The following is a 23217-nucleotide window of genomic DNA, read 5'->3' as shown; positions in this document are numbered from 1 at the left end:
ACAAGTAACTATGTTATGCATAGCAAAAAACTCTTTATTAAACATTTTGAATTAGCAGACACTAAAATATAAAACGTCTTGAACATCCCTAAAAAGACTAGTTTAATTCAGATTTTCTAAGAAAATATATTTCTGGTTGACCTTGACTTGATATCTATTATTTTAAAATACAGTTACTAGTTGAGTGGAAGCATTAAAACACTTTTTACATTGTCATATAATGTAAAGTCACCAAAACTGAAATTGCTTTTAGGTTGTTGGATTGATAATTTTGCCGAGCATGAGAATGGCATTAGAGTTTCCCTCTACAATAGCAAAGAAGAACGGCTGGTTGACGATGACTTTGTGGGGATCCCTTCCATCTTCAGTTCTGTTCTGAACCTCCGATCCTCCCTCTGCCATCTCAAACACAACTTTGTTGAGAACCTGTGAGATTGAAGGAGGCACATAGCCTACAGATTACTGTTGGAATTTGGTTTTCAGTAATTAAAGGAAACATGCTGACAATGTTGGTTAAAAAGGCAGAAGTTATTTGTAAGTTTAACAGCTGGTCAAATCTTGTCACATCCTATTGGTTCTATTTGATTTCAGCTGGTGCGGACTCTTGCTCTAAACAGAACTGTACCTTATCAACAGTGAAGTTCTCCTTGCTGCTCAGTCTTCTGAAGTTGGCGTCAGAGCCCATGAGGTATTTCTCCACTGCCATTTCAGATAGTACTGATCTCAGGTCAGTCACAGCAGTCAATGAGAATTTGGGCAAAGTTAGTTCCAGATATCTGCCAAGAGATATGATAGCACAAATAGGTAAATCTGTCTTTGTCTTTAAAGTCATTTTATTTACCTTCACCAGTGTGCACTTTCTCAGAGCAAACAATCACTCACTTTTCTTTTAGATGTCGATGCCACTTAGGTATGACTGTTAAGAGCTGCTTCTCGATGAGCTGCAGGCTGGCTCCCTCATGAGGCAGCGCTAGCAGCATATAGGTTCTCTTACTGAGACCAAGTTTGACTACTGAACACTTCCTGACAGTATCATTGAGGAACATGTAGTCTCCAGTATGCATCATAAAGGGCACTTTGACACTGGAATTCTCATGAGTCCAAAATTCCTGATCGGTGGTTGCTTCAGGTTGGAACGCAGTTTTCCAGTTACCTGGAAAAAGGTTACAGATTTCAAAACACTACCTGTGAAAACCCAACCTACAGCAGGACACGTTTATTCATTTATTTTATTTTAATTTATTTATATTAAATGCTTCAATGAGTCTATTTCTTACATTATTTTTTTCTGTTGCATGTAACAACAAATAAGGGCAATAATTTGTTATTTGTATTTTATTTCATTTATATTCTGTATCCTACTTTATTTCTTTCTGTTACTTTCAACAGTGAGTCTATTTCTTAAAAAAAAAAATTCTGTTGCATGCAATAACAAATAAGTCCAGTTATAATATTTTGTTCTACATTATTTTTTTTCTCTGTTACCTGGGTGTAACACAAATAAGGGCAATATATATATATATATATATATATTTTTTTTTTTTTATATTCCATTTCCTACTTTTTTTTGTTTGTTTTTTTGTTATATATATATATACAATTTCGCCCACATACTCGAGATGAAGGAAGTATTAAAAAACAACTTTGGAAAAAAAAACATAGAAAATATAGGCAAAAAGGAAGAAAATTTGAAAAATCATTGAGAATTTTTTTTTTGCCCTACAGTTTTGTTGCTACACAGCCAATAAAAAATAAATAATGCGAGAAAGATGTGACTTAAAATCCATCTTGCCCTTTCGGCCTTCAGTACCCAAGATCCAAATTCTCTAAAAGTCTTTTAAGATTCTTTATAAAGTTTATATATTTAGAATATCCATGAGATGTAATTGAATGAGGCTAATTGTATATATTGGGTTTGGTTGACTGGCTATTTCTGAATGAATAACATCAGCCACTCACCTTTGAAATGCACCGAACTAGCAAACAGCAGGTCAGTTTTTGCAGTAACACCCTTAAACAGGTTCTTAACCTTGCTGTCTGATGTTTTCTGAATGAAGCTGTTCACCTGCTCCTCAGCGTCCTTGGTCTGTGAGAAGTCCACTGCTCGGACAAAAGAGTCATCTGAGAAGTCTTGCGTTCCGCGTAAAAAGTCTTTGGAAAGATCAGCATCGCTGGTAATGAAAGTCCACACGAGGGTCCTGAGCTCATTTCGGGATTCGTCTACATGCGCGCTGATGGTCTGGAGTGTACGCAACACTGTGTGTCCATCAATGAAGTACGCACAGTCTGCCTTTTCAGACTCCAGGTTGAGTCCTAACAGCTGTTGGTAAGAAATGGCAGTCTTTTTGGATGCTCCCAGGTAGAGGGTCACCAAAGCACCATAGGCGTTCAGGGGTGAAAGCAGTGTGTTTGCATGCTTCTGTGTACGACTAAGTGCCTGGTACATGCGTAACCCGAGATAATTCTGCAATTCTGCTAACACAGCCGTTCGTTGAGTGAGGTTTTTCAGGTTTTCTGTGGTGCTGCAAGGTCGTGGGTCTGGCTCAGTGCTGTCTTGAAGAGGAGTCAGTGGATGGACGGTCTCCAAGGGCTTGTGTTGCTCACTCTGGATAACCTCACAGCTGATGTTTTCAGAGCTAAAGAGGTTGAAGGGGTGGACATACACTCGATTGGCCGTTCCCATTGAAAAGCAGGAGACTATTAAAATAGTGAGGAACATCTTGCTGGGAAATCCTCGATGTGGACCTACGGGATTAAAAAACTGATTTGATTATGACATGGACTTGGACTAACAAAACATACTGCACATTACATTACATCATATCAACAGGTTTTTTTGCATTTCAGAACCAACAGTGGGCTTTCTGCTATGGCTGATCGATCTTTGCTCTTCCACCCCCATTTTCACAGAATTAATTGACCAGTTTCTGTCTTACAGCAGCTGTACTGAGCTGCATTTGAGGGCAATAACCCTACAGAAAACACATGACTCAGATAAAGGAGCAAAGAATGAAATGAGTACATTTCAGTCCAGCTTCATCTCAGGGCAAAACTTTTTTAGATAATATGTAGATACAGTATTAAGATTTTATATAAGATTTTTAAGATTAAGGAAATAAAACTTTTATCCAGCAAGGATTGATTAAATTGATCAGGTGACTCAAAATATCAAAACTTTGCCAATGCCAATAATAGCCAACACAAAAGGTTTCTATTTTAAACAAATGCTGTTATTTTGAACTTTCTATTCATCAAAGAATCCTGAAAAAATCTAAAGTAACAAAAAATATTAAGCAACATTTTCAACATTGATAATAAAATGGAATATTTCTTGAGCAGCAAATCAGCATATTAGAATGATTTCTGAAGGATCATGTGACACCGAAGACTGGAGTAACAATGTTGAAAATTCAGCTTCGCCATCACAGGATGAAAGTATTTTAAAATATAGTCAAATAGAAAACAGTTATAATTACAATTAAATAAATAAAATAGTTTCGTCAAAATGAAATATTTTTAAATAAAGCATGAAAATTAATGCTGAATTTTACAGTCCAAAATCCCAGTGCAAAAATGAGATGCAGTAATATGTTGGGATCAGTTATTACAGTCAAGCATAATAAATATAAATGATATCAGGATCATTTAATGACAACTCTACAAAGACATAGATAATCAGTCATAAAGTGTGAAAGGGATAAAAGACAGCTCCTATTTACCTTCAGATGCTTTGCTGATTCTAGAGCTGGTGGACTGAGGGTCTAACCAGTATTTAAATAACATATATTGCATGATGACCAGTCCCCCTAGTTACACATTAACACAGTATTGGGACACTCAGATTTCCCCAATGTTCAGCTTCAAACTGGTGTCTGTGTGTTGATAAACAGCTCAGTCAGATATGACCACACACTGCCATATTTACCTAAAACATGATGTCAGAATATGGAGGTGATGTTCATAAGATGAAAAACAGGAAACAGGGTGAGTCATATTCTTTGAACCACTTATATGCAAGTGCCTAAAGAACTTACGTCACAACAGAAGAAAAGGTCATTTTTTAATAGTATGATTTTGGCCTATATACATAAATGCAGATTAATACTTGGGTTTTACAAATGTTTAAAACATATGTGCAACAAAAATAGCTACTATTATGTCATTTTATTTGAATGTCTAATTTGAAGATGATCCCCTTATGTGTTTGTACTAGGCCTGTTTAAAGGGTTAGTTAACCCAAAAATGAAAATTGTGTCATAATTTTCTCCCCCTCATGTTGTCCCATCACTGTATGAGTTTCTTTGAAGATATTTTAAAGAATGTTGGTAACCAGACAGTTGATAGATCCCAGTGTTGTTTTTGTGTGTGTGTTCAACAGAATAAAGAAACTCATTATAGGTTTGGAACGACATATGGGTGAGTAAATTATGACAGAATTTTCTTTTTTTGGGGGTGAACTATCCTTTTAAACACCTTAAGTAGGCTACATGTTTTCGTATTTGAAAACATATCCGTATTAAGTCCATAACGCCTCCCAGAGGAATGATTCGGAACTGCAGCTGTAAGGCGCTGCGTGACCTATCTTCCTCCGGATAAAAGTCTGTGTCTGTAGATGATTATCTATTTGATGGAGGTGGTTCCGTTTCTGTCTCATTTGCTGAAGTAACGCAGAGGATTATTTGCAGAGGAATATTTCATGAGATGCAGAGAGAAGTAGTCGACTTCGTGTTTTAAAAAGTTAAGTTCCCTTTAAACAGGTGAAGAGAGTTGCCCATTACAACCGACTGACAGACGGGTAAAACTCTTCAAACAGCAGTCAGCATCAGATTTAGCAGTGTTACCTTGACAACGAGATTACAGGATACTGAAACGAATTAAAAATTTCTAGAAATAAAAATACAAATAAAACTGTATAATGGCGGAGGAAGACAGTTTTTCATACCTAAAGACATTTCCTCAGGTGTTTCCTGTATTTCGAGTTCGTTCTTTAAGTGACACTTCTGCTTTTAAATCCAGAATATTGACCAGACTCCGCTCAGCATGCTCAGGTACGATGATCTTCATTATTATTATTATGTTTAATTTATTATTATAATCAATTTCTTATTGTATCATATAGTGCTGGTGCAGTAATGCCCTTCTCAGTGATGTTTGGTTAACTTAATTGATTGACCTGTTTTTAGAAGGAATATTTTATATTATTGCTATGCCATCATATTATTACTTTGTTATATTGATTTTTATTTGTTTCCTTATTTTTCAAAGGTTTATTATGTGTATTATAATATATAACCTATAGGTGTTCCATTGTGTGAATCGAATGAGAATATGTTCATATGTATGTGTAATTTAAGACTGCATGGAAAGATTACATCCGGTGGGCCTTTATGCAGTATATTGTCCGAGCATTGGTTTCAATTCAAGACCTTGCACTTAAACCCAAACAGGATATTGACACATCATGCATGCGGGCTGATGGTTTACCTCTTGTAAAAGATAAAATGATAAAACACAATATATCTTAGTTTCCTAAACACATGCTGCCATTTGTGGTCTAAATATCTGGGGAATAAAATAAAACTAAATTCAGCAGTGTAACTGCTAGAAATATCTTTAAGTATGATGTCTCTTGAATTCATAGTAATGATTCAGTCAAATTAAAAGGACTTAAACAAACCTATAAACAGCATGGTTTTGCAATCTTAATAGGCAACCATTTATGTTTCTTTTGTTTGTTTTGCGTAATCGCAAATCACGAAAGTCCAATTGTGGCTGCTAAACTGTAATTCTTGTAAAGTTTTGTGTAGGCCTGTGTTAAATGTTTTGTTGTGTGGACAGATATAATTTCTAAACCAACTGTAATTAGTAAACACGAGTCTGGTTTAAATGTTATCACCCACATTGTTCTGTAACCTTTAAGTTAAACTCAGCAGCCCAGTTGTCTGACACATTTTTTCAACCACAATCTCTGATGAGAGGTGATTTCATATGGAAATGTGTCAGAAGTACTAACAGTGCAAACAATTATAGTATTGTTAAGCTAGGTTCTGTTTCATATACAAACTATTCATAGTTCAGATGTCCAGGGCAAATAGAAAGATGTTTTTTTTCTATTTTCAAATGGCCTCTGTGCACAATCCTCAACTTGTGGCTAACTGTCTTGTTAATGATGCTGTTCATACTGTGTGTGTGTGTGTGTGTGTGTGTGTGTGTGTGTGTGTGTGTGTGTGTGTGTGTGTGTATATAAAATCATTACTATGTATGACTTGAGACACATCTTTGTTAATTTTGAGCTGAGTGAGATATCTATGGAAATGACAGTTTAAAACCACTTCCTGACAGCTCACCTTTCAGTTAACCACTCTTCAAGCTTTTTTTTTTTTGTTTGTTCTATCAATGTTCTAGATATAAATGGAGTCGTTTATTATTATGAACTCTGTATGTGGGTCGCATATTCACAGAAAAACAGTTAAAAATTGTCTCAAAGGTCTGTTTATAAGTCAAATGAATTCAGTTAAAGTGCATCACGTGTCTGTGAACAGTTAAAGATTTCATTGTTTTGTTTTAGACATTGGCCTTAAAGTCTAACTGTTCAGTACAGTTTAAACTCAATTGACAGTGGCATTTCAAGTACAGAAAATTATTTGGACAAAAATAAAAGTATATTTTGGTATATAATTATTTTCAAATTAAAGCTATAAAACTTATGTTGACTCGGGACTATAAACTCCTGTCTGTCGTAATATCTTTCAAGCTTTATCATGCTGATGTAGCCCCAGTAAGTAACTTTATCAAAAAACACGCAATGATACTATAAATAGATGTGACATACTGTAGAGTCTGTAAATCACTATTTACATCAGCAAACTCCATCCACTTCAGTAACACATAACCAGAGCTTCATCCACCTTGAGAAGTAGTCCCAACGGTAATGGACAATTTAGAAAACATATTGATTAAACTCAAATTATAAAGAGGACTTTACTGAATAATGAATGTAAGTGCTTTATGAAAAATACATGTCTTCTTTTAAATCCTCCATTTACAGTACTGTAACCGACCGTGTCATTTTTGCAATACTGTAACACTGTTACAGTGTAGCGCACATTAGCTTTGCCTGAATAAGTTGCATTTTAAAACACTGAGCAGTCGTGGACTAATAGTTAGTGAGTCTGACTGGTAACCCAAAGGTTGCTGGTTCGATTCTAGTACCGGTAGGAAATGACTTTGGTGCCTAACCCCTAATCACTCCCCCGGTGCCACAGCATAATGGCGTCCCACTGCTCCGGGTGTGTATCATGGTTTGCAATGTGTGTGTTCACTATTCACTACTCCTAATGTGTGTGCACTAACTGGATGGGTTAAATGCAGAGGACAAATTCCGAGTATGGGTTACCATACTTGGCCTTCGCATGTCACTTTCACTTTACTTTCACACTGTATTATTTTAACACATAATTACAAAATGGAAAAAAAATAATTAATAATCAATATTATTCCTGTTGATAAAGCTTAACTTATTTTGAACCTGGAAATTCTAGTGAATATGCAACTGCACAGTTGAATTGATTTTTGTGCTGTGTTGACATCTGGGCTTGAATTTTTTTTTTTTTTTTGCAATGTAGTTTCACTGCGTGTCCACCAGGGTGTGTGTTCCTTCAGATTTCTTTCGATGCTTAGCAGCTGTCCTTGTCAGTATTGCTCTGAACCCTGTGTAATGTCCAAGAATCACTCTGTGCTGCAATGTTTTAAGTCTAACCCCATGACTGTTTTTCACAAAGCCTCACATTAATAATTCATAATGTCTTGCTTGTGTTCCTGCAACCACTTAATGCAACTTAGTGTACATCCTCTCTGCCTGCCATCACTTCATGTTCTATATGCAGTCTTTGCAAAGATCCCGTCAATGCGTTTCGAGAAGGGGACACATTTAAATATACATCCATCAGTGGTTTGCTTTCAACGCAACCGGCACTTTGTCTTTCACACTGTGCGACATGGTGAAAAGGCACTGAGAGAAAGCCTCCACACTCTCTGTTTGTTTGGATGAAATTGTAGGTTTTGTCTCCTTTGATGCCGGTGTGAGCATGTGTGTCGTCCTTTTCTGCACACAATTAGTCACGTAATGACAGAGTTGGAGGCCAGCGGAGCCGAGCTGAAGAGAGTGGCTGCCCTTTTCTAATAATGCGCTGGAGACGGAACTCATTAAACACCCTTCTCTGTTCTTTACCCTCTTAAAAGCTTGTTCCTCTCACCTCTGGATGAATTTTTAACAGTCTTTGAATAGAGTTTCAAGGCAGATAGAGTATCAACACCGACTTGTTATTTGAGTTCATTCTTTGTGATATAGATGATATAGAATTGCTTTTATTGAAGCAAGCCGCTTTTACACACCGCTTTTTTTCGTGTATAGAAAGAAAAAGCTGACATATATCAGTTTAACATATTGCTGACAAGGCTGTAACTTGTCAATGGTACAAGTACAAGATCCCAATGGCAGCATAAGTCGTCAGAGGGAGTCATCTCACTGCAGCATAATAAATTGCCAAAGCCAGCATTTGTCACATTAGAATGGTAGAAGAATGTAATGGAGCAAATCTTTATTATTTTCTCTAAATAAAGGCTTAACCAGAATTTAGATGTGCATGTAAAGGTTGTCATTAATGTTGACTTTGTAGAGTAGATCACGGTTTAGGCTTATGTCATTTTTTCCCTATATGCTCTTGCAATGCAGCTATTCATATATCTGTGGTTCCTGACAAGATCCATTTATGTCCACCAGCCTGTCTGTCTCCTTCTCTCACTCTCCCATCCACCTTTTCTCCTTCTTCGTGTTAGCTTCGTCTTTGGTAGGAGCGTGAAGCGGCTCTATGCGTCAGACAGTGTGGGTGTTCTCGACAGACACACAAAGGGCACATGTGAAGATGGGCCATCATGCCTTTCATCTGTAATTACTATGCTCGGTTGTATTTTTAGAGCTGAGAGGATGGCATCTGCATTTATTCAACATTTTAACTAAAGGATGTTTATTTACTGATCTATAAGCATTTCGAGCTGAGGCACACATGACACATCATAGGTGCTAATTGATCACCCACGGAAATGGTCGAGCACCCACAGAAAAATACGAGATATTTTCCATTGATTTTAACCAATACAATTTTTTTTTTAGACACGATTATCTTAACCTTTTCATAGTTTATTTTGGGGGGTGCAGTGTGGATGGAGTGTGGGCACTGGGCACCTACCGGCAGAAAGATAAATCAGCACTCAACATATCCCATGAGTCAACCCAGCAGAGCAATATATCATCTCAGTCTTGGTATGGTATTGGTTACGGTTAAAAAAGTAATTGTGCTGGGTATGGCTTGGGTCATAACATAACCTGCTTTTGTAAAGTGTAAATCAGTGACGCTATTACTTGAAAGACTCAAATATTTCCATCACACTATGTGCTTTTCTCTCAGCACTGGTTAACTTGGTTAAAATGTCACAGTCTAGTTTCACAATATCACAAAAGCACACAGGAATATCTAAGTGTGTTGCTATGATCTTGCAATAGTGCTGTTTCAACAACACAGGGAACATTAATTAATTGCTCATTGGACTTTGACCACCTAAAAAAAAAATAATATATATATATATATATAGACCTGTCGCTACTTGTTTCATCGCAATTTTAAAGATTATTCCTGGTTTAAGCTTTATTGACAGAATTTGCAGTGTAATAATGATTATCACAACAAAGAATTTAGACATGTATCTTCGGTTTGTAAATAAAAAAAAATAAAAAATAGAGCATTGCATTGCACTGGAATAAACACTACACCTAAACATTATATTACTAACCTTGACTGTGCAAAATTATATGCACCGTATAAACCCTTTTGCTGGTGCCAATCCAGTCCATATGCAAGTTAACTTGGTAAATTTGAATATATGCATATAGTAGCAAATACTTTGGGTCAGGGGAAAGGACATGGAAACATGTACTTCCTGAAAATGGACAGCAAGCAAGCCTTTGACAGCTGGCAAAACCTTTGGATTAATTAATTGCTTTTCAAATTAAATGACACAGAAGATTATCAAAAGGAAAGATTTGGCTATAGTGTTACTGTTTGTTGTTCATTTATATAACCACTTTCCCAATGGGTGATAAATACGTGTGCCTTCAGATTCATCACGCGTGTATAAAATAACACTGGCTTGGTGTGTTTGCTGCAGCATATATTGATAGGGAATGAATGAATTAAGAATGAATAGTAAAATGTTGCGTTTCATACCTTCATGTGGGGTAGTAAAGAGAGAACGTAAGCGGGAATGTCATACCAAAAAAAGTCTCTGTCTCCAAGTCCAAGTCTAGAGTCAGTTGTTCACGTGTCCAAATCAAGTCGCAAATCCATCTGTCCATCTCTGTTAAACAATTACATTATTAATCCTAACTTCCAATAGAACCCAGAACATTATATTAAACAACGTATTAATCCATGTGGAATACTTAGTATGTTTTTAATTGCAAAAAAGATGAAAAGGTGCAGTAGAATGCCTGTTTTAACAGTTGAGTTGAGGCCGCTCTATGTTTGCTCAAAATTCTTTTTAAAGACATAATGCAGACTGAATTATGCTTCTCTGATACACCCAAGTCTCTAGTGTCAAAGTATACAGTTGTAATGCTGCGTAGATGCATTTATGCCACCTTTGAGCATCATTAATCATGTAAAGACACCAAAATGCCACTTCAGAAGCACTTCTGCAGTGTAAATATGGCAACATCTCACTGCTCACTTATAAAATATCAACTAGTGCATCCATGTAACCTGTGAGCAGTGCTTCTACAGTTTTGACCAATGGCAAGAAAATGTTTAGGTTCATGTGAGCTTTGAAATCCTACTCTCTTGTTTCCCGTACACCCAGAGAGGAACATCTCATGCAGTGATTCATCCTCTCTGAATTTCAGCCAATTCTTGACGTCAGGTTGCAACACGAAAATAGATTGGAAAGAAATTCTTACAGATTCTCACCCACGAGTGACGCTCCCGTCAAGCCCACTTGTGCGAGGCCCTGGCCTGCTTTGACCCTGACATGGCGTACTTTCCTTTGGAATGTATCACATCACATGCACCGGCCAGTGCTTCACTTATGTGCCTCACCATGTATAGCGTGTAAAACAACTTAACGCCGGCGATAATACTAGAGACATCTGTTTCAGCTGGACGCGAGTAATTTAAGGAAGGCTACAGAGCTGTCTCACACTACATCAACTCACCCCTCCTCCCCAAGCCCATTCCCTGTAGCCAAAGGCGATAGCTGAAAGCCCCAGTGGACTGGGAGGTTCCACTTGATGGGCTCAGACTTGGTCAGTCAGCTCACTTTAATGGAGGTAATGGCTGTTTGTCATCCTCCAGCCTTCGCCACTCTTCCTGCCATGCACCACTGCAGAGAAGAAGGCTGCGAGAGCACCACAGGAAGTGAGGAGAGAGAGAGTGAGAGAGGGGGAGAGGGAGAGGGAGTCAGAGAGAAAGAGTGAGAAAGGAAACTGAAGACCATCTCACTGGAGCAGTCGATTTTTTTTTTTATAACCTTCCAGTCATGGAACATGCCTGTAAGTACTCAACTTTTTGACACTTGTACAGCATGTGTATGAAGTGAGTGTGTGCATGTTGATATATACAATACTCTGCTTAAACGAGATCATAATGTTTCTAACGTTTTTATTAGGCTTCATTCTTATTAGGTTAAAATACCTTATTCTATTCCTTATTTTGGTCTGAAGAAGAGCGTTAGATTGCGGTCATGTTGTTGGGAAGTCTCGTGGGATATGGATGATCTGTTGAAATGTACGCTCTTTAACATGCCTCACATTGTATTGATGTTTTCATTATCGGCTCACATTCTGGGAATCCAGTTAGTGTGATGTTTAATCATTGAATGAACATTGAACACATAGAGACTAAGCTCTGTTGCTGTGTATTACTGCCCTATTTTTGGTCTGTGTCATATGATGTTCCATTGGATTTGCAATGCTTATTTGTGTGTCATAGCATGGAAATGCTGCTAGTTGGTTTGGTCTCTCATTCTGTCATTTATTTTTGACAGCAATGAGGAAATCTGACAGAAATAGCTTGCCTGTGAATACGTGTTTAGTAAAGTGAAAATCTGACAGGAACTATGGGATTACTCACAGGTGTCATGTATATCAAAATATAGCCTAGCAGAAGTTTTTCTAACGGCATTGGTATCCTGTTTTTCTACCTAAAATACATTTCAAAGTCTTATGTGCATGTGTGCGTGCGTGCGAGTGTGTGTGGCTCGCTGTGATAATGTCTTTGACACAAACTACAGAGGAGAACCCTCTGGATATTTTGCAAAGGAAATTCATATTTGTTTGGGAGTGGTTTGCATAACCTTTCAGGTTTGGGGTTTTTGCGTGGTCACTAACATATTTACATACAAGCTTGGTTATTATTTCATGGCAGGAATTGAGATGAAGTCATTCCTGCTTTGAAAAAGTTAGTCACGGTGTTACTGAATAGATCTGCTGTATCAGTGGAAATGCACAGGAAATGTGGCATAACCTGTCTTTAAAATGAAAGAGGCATGTGTCTTACTGTTTACGATCTGATAGAGGTGAAATCCATTATATGTGGAAGGATTTTTAACTCTATAAAGCCTACTGTATCATTTTTGATATGTCTCGAAATTATCAACATGATCAAAGGTTTTTCAGCAAAGTTGTTTTACACAATTTACTACATTCTTTCCCACTGATTTATATTATTATTTTTAGCAAGTAAAGGGCCTTTTAGTATAATTGTAAAAATTTCCACTTTCAGGTTGTGGTACACAAACATGTCTTTTTGCTGTGAAATCTGATTTACAGTGCAATGCATAAGTGAATACACCCATGCTAAAGTTGACTAAAAAGAGGAATAAAAAATCATATTTTGGAAATTGAACTTAATGCCTTAATTTAAAAAATTAGGAAAAATCCAACCTTTAAGGACACCAATTTTCTTTGTGAATGAATAATGTATCGTAAATAAATAAATGTTCTTCCTTAAAATACATGGTGCATAAGTGAGTACAACCCTATGTTAAATTCCCATAGAGGCAGGCAGATTTTTATTTTTAAGTATTTAAAAAAACTAATTTTTAGGATACTATGCATCCTGATAAAGTTCCCTTGGCCTTTGGAATTAAAATAGCCCCACATCATCACATAGCCTTCACCATACCTAGAGATCGGCATGGGGTACTTTCCATAAGATCATCTCTCAATGCAAATCAAACTAGCTTTTAGGCTAACTGAAATAAAACCATGCCAATCTCTAGGTATGGTGAAGGCTATGTGATGATGTGGGGCTACTTTAATTCCAAAGGCCAAGGGAACTTTAGCAGGATGCATAGTATCCTATAAAAAATAAAAAAAATAAAAACTTAAAAATAAAAATCTGCCTGCCTCTATGGGAATTTAACATAGGGGTGTACTCATTTATGCACCATGTATTTTAAGGAAGAACATTTATTTATTTACGATACATTATTCATTCACAAAGAAAATTGGTGTCCTTAAAGGTTGGATTTTTCCTAATTTTTTAAATTAAGGCAATAAGTTTAATTTCCAAAATATGATTTTTTATTCCTCTTTTTAGTCAACTTTAGCATGGGTGTATTCACTTATGCATAGCACTGTATATAAAGTTAACGTATAACAATAAATGATATATTGTTAGTATATAGCCTACACATTTTTTTTTTAAATCATATTAATATGTGAGTATCAAATATGATACATTAGGCTTTTAAAGAAGAATGTTTGTCTCTCAATGCATTGCACTATATTTTGCCCCCACAATAAAACCTACAGAGCTTTGATAATAAAACTAAGCATTTAAATCTAAGACACAATTTTGGGCGATATAGACTATAGAGTGATACCTGATATTTATATGCATTTTATGTAAGTAGCCTGCTAAGATCTCATTGATTTTGCATTACAAGCTATCAGAATTTCATTTTACTTTTTGGCCATATAAATATCAGCAGCTGCTCCAAATTGTTTATAATACTTTTGCTCAGGTTGGGCCACTAAATCAATCTAAAGTGTTTTTTCCTCCTTGAGTACGAGCTCCACATTCTCCAATATCATACTATAAACCAATGTAAGTATAAAATACAATAAAGAAAAATGAATGAGTATTTTTTTTAAATTATGTACTCTAACAATATGTATTAATAGTAGAATAAAAGGTGTTTTATTTTACATGAATGGGTCTCCTCATGGGGGCAGCCATATTGAGATCACATAAATACTACTCCCATTCCCTCAGTAATGCCTGTTATTGGGTACTTTTACTCACATAAATTCATAAATGAATCATGTCTGACTGCAGAGAGCCTTTCCATGACATAGCTAAAGATGGCTAAAGATATAGCAAGATGCTACATTCGTGTTGCTAGTTGTTAGTAAAAGCCGGAGATCGGTCAGCGAAACTCTACATTGTGATGCAGTAGAGTTAGTAGCTTAGAAAATAAACTCTCTTTCTATTCAAAACTCTCAAGTGCAAGGCGAGTGAATAAAATACCATGTGCAAAACTTAGCCTCCAACTCAAACACTGGTGAGTGTCATCTAACAATTTATTAGCCAATGACTAATTATAGACATTATTTAGTAACCTAGCTTGAAAATGTAGTCACATATGCGAGTAATTTACTTTTAATTTAAAGTGCAAAAAAGAAAGAAATTGTACAGCATACAAATGTGCATGTGAGCTATTTGTGGTCTTTTTGTATTATCTTTGTTAAGTGGGTATGAATCAGTTCACTTACCTGTGTATACCTGTGTCCTGACACATAAATCCGAAGTAACTATGTGTTAAACTGGTATTACACCCCTTCATTAAACATAATGATTGTTTGCTTTTGTTTAGTGTCTTGGTAATACCTCTTATCAATGTGCTGGTGGACAGTGTTGGTCCTTCCAATGTTGGGAGCATAATCTGCATTTGTTTCTCTGATTAGTGAAACTTAATGCTCTCCACTGCCCCTGCGATGTACTATTATTAAATGTCCCAGATTTCCAAATAAGCCATCCGTGCTGGGGAAAAACACTTACAGGCAGGATGTCAAGTATTGATCGACAAGGTTTGCCATACCTCGTTGTGCTCCCAACAGGAGCCAGAAGTCTACAGAAACATTTCCAGCAATACCTCATCTGTTTGCTCTGAAATGTTTTATGTTTTTAGGTGATGCCTGGTTAACAAAACTGCTTATGTCTCATGCATCTTACTGTAGTTATAGAAACGTGCATGAGATAATTATCTTTAGATCTCAGAAACTTGCTTAAATTTGCAGAGTTTATTCTATGGTTTTTATATTTGTATACCATTATGAGGTGCAATAATCTTGTTTTCTTTTTCTATAACTACAACTACAACTTTTTCTCTTGGTTTAGAGTTAATAAATAAATCATCCGAGCAGCGGAAAGAACTAAATGGCATCACTTAAACAATAATTAGCTGCTATTTTGTGCTGAGATTGGCAGTTAATAATTGATGAGCTTTTCCTACATCTTTTCCATTGATGCTGCATTTACGTTTCGGACGGTCCTTGCACCCATTTAGGGGATTGTGGGTGAACTCCAAAGGCATGAAGTGATCATTTCTATTGGCATTGTCACAAATCTCTGCTATAAGCATGAATTACATCATACTAATGCAGACATTTAACAATATAAGGGGGGCAAAGCTAGTGGTAGATCATGAGCTGATGAGCAGTGTATTAAAGACTAATGCATAGACGTTGTATAAACTTTTTTTTGTTGTTGATGGGATGCAAACAGATCCGCTTTATACTTATTAGCTGTATGCCATTATTGTCTTCCCATATGCACTCAGGCTGCACTCTAGAGCAAATGGACAGATTTCTCTCTCTACAGTAAGTCCAGACGTGTGTCTCTTGGGATATCTGACTGCATTGGAAATCAGATTAAGGTGTTCTCAAACGAGACCCGGTAGAGCATCTGTATGGCGTGCATGTGGACCAACAATCGTGCCAGTAACTGAATTCACTTTATTTAATTGAACAGATTTACTTATTACAATTTGTGATGAACATTTCTGACATTCCGAGATATATCAAATAGCAACAAAATACATGCAAACATATTCCTAAACCATATATCAATCCTGAGAAGTAAACAGAGATGAATAGTTTTCAATCAAATTAGATATTTGCATGCAGAGTGCACGCATTTGGTCAATAGATGGCAGCGTTCTCCGGGATACTGTCAGGGTATGAGGAGGTGTGTTGTGAATGTGATTTGGTGACTCTCCATACGCTCCTTCTATTTTTAAACCTGGGCCTTGGCCATAATCGATCAGGAATCCATTATAGGATTATGGTGATTACGTTTTTTTGTTTGCATACTAATGTAGCTGTCTATAATAGTTTCCCAGAGATATTCTTTAGCATGGAGATATTATTTCTACTATTATTCTTCCATGGCTAAAAATAAACCGTTTGTTTGGCATGACCATCTGCAGAACGCATGGAAAAATCAAAGGTGATTTTAGAATGAATGTGCCCTTATAACTGCATTGTTTTGGCAGTAGTTTGGTTTAAGTGGATTCTTTGGAGTCTATGTGTGTCTGTCTTATGTGTTTAATATGTGATGCATGTGAAATGTTATCAGAGTACAGATGGTTCCCTGTCAGTGTTAACTGAACAGATGCAGACAGACCATGATATCAGAATGACATGCCACTCTAACCACTTACCAGCCATTCAGGGCTTCTGCTAACCCCAGCAAAGGCCCTCCATTTGGTCAAATCGCCAAAGCATTGGCAAGTGTACACTGTAAAATATGATACTTTAAAACTTTTTTATATGTTATACAAAATTCAATTCATTTTTAAGTCAGTTTTATGTAATTTAGGTTGAAATGACTTAAACATCCAAGTTGATTGTACTTAATGTAAGGCAGCAACATTTTTCTACTGTGTGTGTGTGTATATATATACATGTTAAATTATAAGAAAGACTTTTAACATATATATATATATATATATATATATATATATATATATATATATATGTATATGTATGTATATATATGTATGTTAAAAGTCTTTCTTATAATTTAACAAACAACGTTTATGCAGGGAAAGCCCATTTACATCTCAGGGTTCTCAACCTTTTTGGCTCACGCCCCCTGTTGTCCAACAGAATATTCAAAGCCCCCCATATTCGCTAAGATATTTATGATACTTCTGCTTTGATTATGACAAAACTACTTGTTTCAAACTTTTTGAAAATTGAATTAACATGTTGGGTGTTGGTTAATTTAATGTATAAAATTCATTAACCACAATTAATTTAATGATGCCTGAAGTTATGTTCTATATTCCAGAGCTGTATGTTCTTCAGTAAAAATACTGAAAATTCAGTAAAATGCTGTACAGTGGTGACAGTGTTACTCAGTAGCTCTGCAGTTATTGGTTTCCCCTATTTGTGACCTTTATACTAAACCTCTATACTACTATTTCACCCCTCTTGAATAAAATGAATAACAAAATTGAAATCATATGATCATGATGCAAAGATTACATCAACAAATCACACTATTTGCAGCTTGTTGTACTCAGGATCATGGTGTTATGATGGTGAGGAGGACCTTCAGGAAGGAGGGGAAGGGGTGGAGAGCTCATACTTGATGAGAACATTCAGCTTAGCTGTGCGCAAAACAATAGCTCACATCTCTAGAGTTGGCTTGTTTCCATAAGACTTCCTGCTCTGAATCCCTCCCACAATTTCTGCTTTGGAAGAGGGGATTGTGGGAGGGAGTAAGTCTGTGGGGCTTTTGGCCTCTTTTGCAGGAAACAAAGCAATAGGCACAAGCAAACTTAAAGATTATAGCAGCGTTAGCATTTGCCACTATAAAACCTATTGTTTTGTTATATATAAAAAAAGCATATTATCCTCATGGGATGTAAAGGAGAAATGGAAGTTGCCAAAAAGACTGTATTTTAGTAACTTTTTGGTTTTGAGTGTTTTCTCTAGTGCTCGGTTTAGATGTTGGTTTCAAACACCTAAAATAGTCAAACCTTAAATATGGTTTATTGTGAACAATAAAACCACAATGACATTCACTCAGCTGTATAATGTAGATAGCTGAAAGGCTGAACAGTGTTCTCAATACAAGGGTATTTTCATTCAAGTCAGGCCGGGGCAGGTTGTCATTGGTTTTAATTTATATAATTTGTTATTTGAAACACAATTTCCAATGTTATTTTTTGTATGTTACAGTATTTACTTTTTGCTGTTTCATAAAATGTTTAATCTTTCATATTTTTATATTGTTCACATTTTGCTGAAAGCATTTGACAGCCTGTTTAATGGCCAGTTCCAGTGTGACAACATGCCCCGCTATTGAAGGTCAATTGTCTATTCAGAAACTGACTTTCAACAATAAGGTAAACTTGAACTCCTTTTTATATAAAACGTTTTACAAATTTTAGTTCAAACAATCAGGTCTTGAAATCATCAATAATGAATTATCTTTAGTAGTCTAGCCTACATATTTTATACAGCTTTATAGTTAGACTCTCTTTAGTTAAATGTAACTTTTACACTAGTCATTTCTTGACCACAATGACAGATAAAATGTCATTTGACAGTTAGCAAAATACATTATGACCAGAATAAACCATGTTGTTTATATGTGTAAACTGTAAAGCAGTGTAGGCTAGTCGAAAATAGCACGAGCACTAGTAATTCCTAATGATGTCACTTTTGGTCATGGCCTGTGTTTTACCAACATACATTTCCATGCTTTAAGCAGGGCTGAGGCGAGGAGGGGCTTGAAACTTCCTCCTTATGACCTCTGACTGCTAAAACTTCAGTCTGCAAAAAAAGGAATGACAGGCATTTAAATCCGGAGACTCGGAGCTCGATTACGTTTCTTGCGAGTTCACATATGGAAAAGCTCTTTTAAGAAGCTGATCTCAGAGTTGGAGGAGGGAAATGAGTCTCCTGTTATGTCGATCGAGTGGGCTTTGTTGTACAAGTTCTTGGGGCGTCGTATGATTATTGTTTAGCGGCCCATTGAAGATCGACATGGGCCAGACATCTGTCTCCAGCTTGTCTCAGAGAACGAGCGGTAAGTGTATGAAGGGCTTGTTCAGTGACTCGCTGTTTACTCACCCACACCGCTATTTCAATAAACGGCCAGGGAGGGAAGACGTGACTTTTTAGGGCTAGTTAAAGTCCGAGTCCGCGGGAAACCAAGTTCATTTTCAAGTCTGGTGTTTGCACATTGGCTTTGACCTAATCTGATAGTGTCTACGCGATGAGACGAACCAAAACGCTCCCATTATAAACAAACGCGTGGATTTTGGTTTGTCTCGTGGCGCGTGTAGAGTAAACGATCAACAAGTACGACTTTGTCACGCGTATCTTTCGGCGAATTGAGGTGTTTGCGTTAACTTAATTTAACTTAACTATAACATCCTCCCTTGAAGAGGACGAAAAAACAAAAATGTACTGGCTCGTGCATTCAGGAAATGATTGTTTCACTGTGTACTTTTGCTCTATTTCTCGCAATGTGCTATCGGAAATGTACTTCCTAATTCGGGTTCAAGTATAAATTATTATCTTCTAATTTACGGATAATTTATAGTAGAAGAGGCTAAATATTCTCCTTGTAACGTCACTGTATTTTTATGGTAAATTCCTGGCAGTTGCCATTTCTATTTTTACAGTAAATTGAACAAATAACAGTGTAAATAGTTTATTCATTATCGAAACCCATGTCTAAATTGCAGGTTTACTGCTTTTGGTTACGTTTAATACAGGTGTGACATGTTCAGTTTCTCTGAGGCTGGAGAGTGTTGATTTTAAATTATTTGTTTAAAAAAGAAACAGTAAATTAAGTGTTTTAGTATGCTACAGTCAAATTACGATAGCAAGAATTTCAAGCAAGTACTCCACAATGCACTGTGATTGTAATCTTAAGCTTCTTTCTGAACCAAATGTTGAATCACGAGATTTGTCACTACCTTCATTTCCCCATAATTTCCATTATTGCCAAAGCGATAAAAGCTTCTATTGATCAGTTTACCAGCTCTCAAAAGAAGGTTGATCAGATGTTATTGTGTTTTCATGAACAGCATGCATGTGGTGCTTTTAAATAATACTGAATCATGCTTTAAATTGTTTTGACTGAGTCTGAAATATATAGCCTAGCAACTGTACTGGATTTGAAAGGCCACAGAAATGAAAACTGGACATAATTTTGGCAAAGCGAAGATTTGGTTGAATGGCACTGAGTGCTTCTCTATTAATTAGATCCAGAAATCGTCAGTGCTGTTTTTGTCATTGGTCTAGTTCTTTTAAATCATTTTATAGGAAAGGCCATTAAAATCATAGGCATTTCCTGTCTGTCAATAGGGGAACAAAGTGTTGACTGAAATTGCCTTTTTTTATTTTCCTTGTATCATGAGGAACTGGGGATGTGGTATTCAAATGCTGCCTGCAAATTTTAATACAGTCCTAGATTTAGCATTCGTTGTTGCCCTTATCCACTTACCTGTTGTCAAAAACAAGCTGCATCTTTTACACTTTTATCAACGTCCTCTGCTAACTTATTGACTAGCAAGACTTAAACAAAAAAAAAGGTGTTGAGATAATGAACTCATTTTCAGGCAGAGTGGCTTTTTTAGCCATCACTTACCCCCAGATCTCTCTTTACAGCTGCTTTGTATTTATTTTTAGAAGCATAAGGCAAGTCAAATGTGTGATTGTTTTGTAAGAAATATGCTGTCAGGGATATTGATATGAGCTGCACTAAAATATGACTCCCATGAACTTTTTTAACCGTTAAGTCTCACATGCCTTCTTTGAAAGCCTTAGAGGTTTTAATAACTGATGTCTTTTGTTTTCAGGTCCTCATGATTATTTGTCATGTTTGATGCATTTTCAGTGGCCTCTCCATACAAAAGAGGAAGTGAGGAATTTAGTCAGCTGTACAAACTCAAATGTGATAATATAAAACAATATTTGCAGCATTTTTGCCACAATACAGATCTGAATGGTATGGCTAAAAAAAATTCTCCATATTATTCAGCATTTTGGTGATATTCAATAGGCTATATTTTATATATTGTAGTAGTTGCTCTGCAACCATTGTTTCATTTAAACTACTAATTAAGCCAAGACCCAAATTAAGGTGTGTTTTCTGTTTTCACCCTATTTTTTCAATAAATGAACACAAGGAAGAATATTTATTAGTCATTTTCAATTATATGCTCCATTATAAAACTACAAATTGATGAACAGATATATGTTTTTGCTAAAACATTATGCAAATTGGAATTGAATTGGAGTTTGAGTTTTCACTGACTGAATTAGAACTTAGTTTATATCAGAGACTTAAACATCTTAAAGGGATAGTTCACCTAAACATAAAAAATCTCTGATCATTTACTCACCCTTATGTCGTTCCAAACCCATAATTCATCTTCGGAACCCAAATTAAGATATTTGAATGAAATCTGAGAGCTTTCTTTCCCTCCATTGACAGTCCACACAACTACTACTTTGTCACTTCAAAAAGTTCATAAAGATATTGTAAAACTAATCCATATGAATTGAGCGGTTTAGTACAAATTTTCAGAAGAGTCACGGTCGCTTTATATGATTAATATGGTTGAATTTAGGCTTTTATTCACATATAAACATTGATCAGCGAACATAAAAAGCTCAACCGTACAAACCTTATTGGTTCTTGCAGAAGCTCAAACGTGCTGTGTAACACGAGAATGAACCTCATTGGTTTTCGCACGTCAAGCAAGCCTTGACCTTCCGTTTACCACAACTGATGTTTGGTGAATGCTTATGTGAATAAAAGCCTAAATTCAATCTGTTATTCATATAAGGCGATCGTGTCTCTTCAGACAATTTGGACTAAACTGCTCAATTCATTATGGATTATCTCTTTATGAACTTTTTGATTCGGCAAATAGGTAGTTGAGTGGACTGTCGATGGAGGGACAGAAATTTCCCAGATTTCATTAAAAATATCCTCGTTTGTGTTTCGAAGATGAACGAAAGTCTTACGGGTTTGGAACGACAGGAGGGTAAGTCAATTATGACAGAATAAAAATTTTGGGGTGTTTTTTACACCCAAAATTTTTGTTGCAAAACATTCCATGCAACTATGACCTCATGTTGGTTAGTATCAAACTGGCATTATGTACATTTCAACAGTGTACTGTGGCTCTACTTTTGTTCTGCAGCATCCACACATGTTCATCTGTGCCCTTCAGATGAATTCTGCTTGCTCAGTTGTGAACCGGTGTCCTCTTTGTGTTAATTGTGCTTGATCCTCTGAGGTTTTGATCTCAGGGACTGCACTCATCACTGGGAGTTCTGGGAGTAACACATTCTATTAATAATCCAATCAGTGGCCAACTGGCTGTTGACAGGCCAATGAAGTTTAGGGTCAGTGGCTCCTTAGGGAGAATTGATTAGTGAAGAGGCGCTTTGGCATTCTCATGATGGTGGTGAAAAGACCACAGGCATGCTATCTAGCACATTCCTGTTACATGTCCGCTAATGAAATCCCTCCGTGCATTGTGAAAAACGGGCTTCGTGTTTGGGTTTCGCACCTTTCTGTGTGAAAAATATCCTGGTTGCTGGTCAGATTTTGGACTCCTTAAAAAACTTCAGGATGTTTCATGATGCTTGTGGAAGATGTGTGTGTTGGGCGGCCATATTAACAGATTATAGCATTTCATTGCCCAGGTAAGTGGTATATTGATGTGTAGCTGAAGTGTAGTTTTGGTGCTTAAAGGGATAGTTAACCCAAATATTCTGTCATTTATTCACCCTCAAGTTGATCCTAACCCGTATGAATTTCTCTCTTCTGCTGAACACAAAAGAATATATTTTGAAGAATATGGGTAACCAAACAGTTGATGGACCCCATTGACTTCCATAGTATTTTTTTCCCATTCTTATCCATGGGGCCCATAAACTGTTTGGTTACTGACATTCTACAAAATATCTTCCTTTGTGTTGACAATCATCATTGACATATTTTCTTATCTTGTAAATTGTGCGATCAGTACTGCCGCTCCCTATACAAAGTGTACGCGCGATTGCAAATTCGCAAGCGAGGATTGAAAAGCGATTTCAATGCACAGCAAACTCATAGT

At 36.4% G+C, this 23217-nt stretch overlaps 2 protein-coding genes across 5 annotated transcripts in view; one reads left to right on the top strand and one right to left on the bottom strand.

Moving 5' to 3' along the window:
• Nucleotides 1–9: 9 nt before the first annotated feature.
• Nucleotides 10–3876, bottom strand: agt (angiotensinogen). Its single transcript, XM_084390605.1, has 5 exons — nt 3720–3876; nt 1960–2745; nt 883–1153; nt 626–776; nt 10–426 (listed from the first exon to the last, which is right to left on the bottom strand). Exons 1-5 carry the CDS (start codon nt 3790–3792, stop codon nt 250–252), a joined length of 1458 nt encoding a protein of 485 aa, XP_084246731.1. The 5' UTR covers nt 3793–3876; the 3' UTR covers nt 10–249.
• A 668-nt stretch (nt 3877–4544) lies between these two features.
• Nucleotides 4545–23217, top strand: part of phactr2 (phosphatase and actin regulator 2) — a 36962-nt gene continuing 18289 nt past the window's right edge. Inside the window, exon 1 of one of the 4 annotated variants that reach the window (XM_084390596.1) lies at nt 4545–5048. In XM_084390596.1, the coding sequence (XP_084246722.1) occupies nt 4916–5048 (133 nt within the window). In that variant the 5' untranslated portion in view covers nt 4545–4915. Of the gene's footprint in view, nt 5049–18748; nt 19161–23217 lie in introns of those variants that run through there. The other 3 variants (XM_084390594.1, XM_084390597.1, XM_084390595.1) reach the window with 3 other exon arrangements.

Source organism: Rutilus rutilus (assembly GCF_951802725.1).
Source record: "Rutilus rutilus genome assembly, chromosome: 20".
NCBI classification, from domain to species: Eukaryota; Metazoa; Chordata; class Actinopteri; order Cypriniformes; family Leuciscidae; genus Rutilus; species Rutilus rutilus.
This window is presented reverse-complemented; position numbering and strand designations above follow the sequence as displayed.

Bases quoted from the DNA above. Each gene is read 5' to 3' on its own strand.
- agt (XM_084390605.1), bottom strand. From the start codon at position 3,792: ATGCAATATATGTTATTTAAATACTGGTTAGACCCTCAGTCCACCAGC. The intron at 2,746-3,719 runs GTAAATAGGAGC...TTAATCCCGTAG, and splicing joins AATCAGCAAAGCATCTGAAG to GTCCACATCGAGGATTTCCC. The intron at 1,154-1,959 runs GTGAGTGGCTGA...ACCTTTTTCCAG, and splicing joins TAGTTCGGTGCATTTCAAAG to GTAACTGGAAAACTGCGTTC.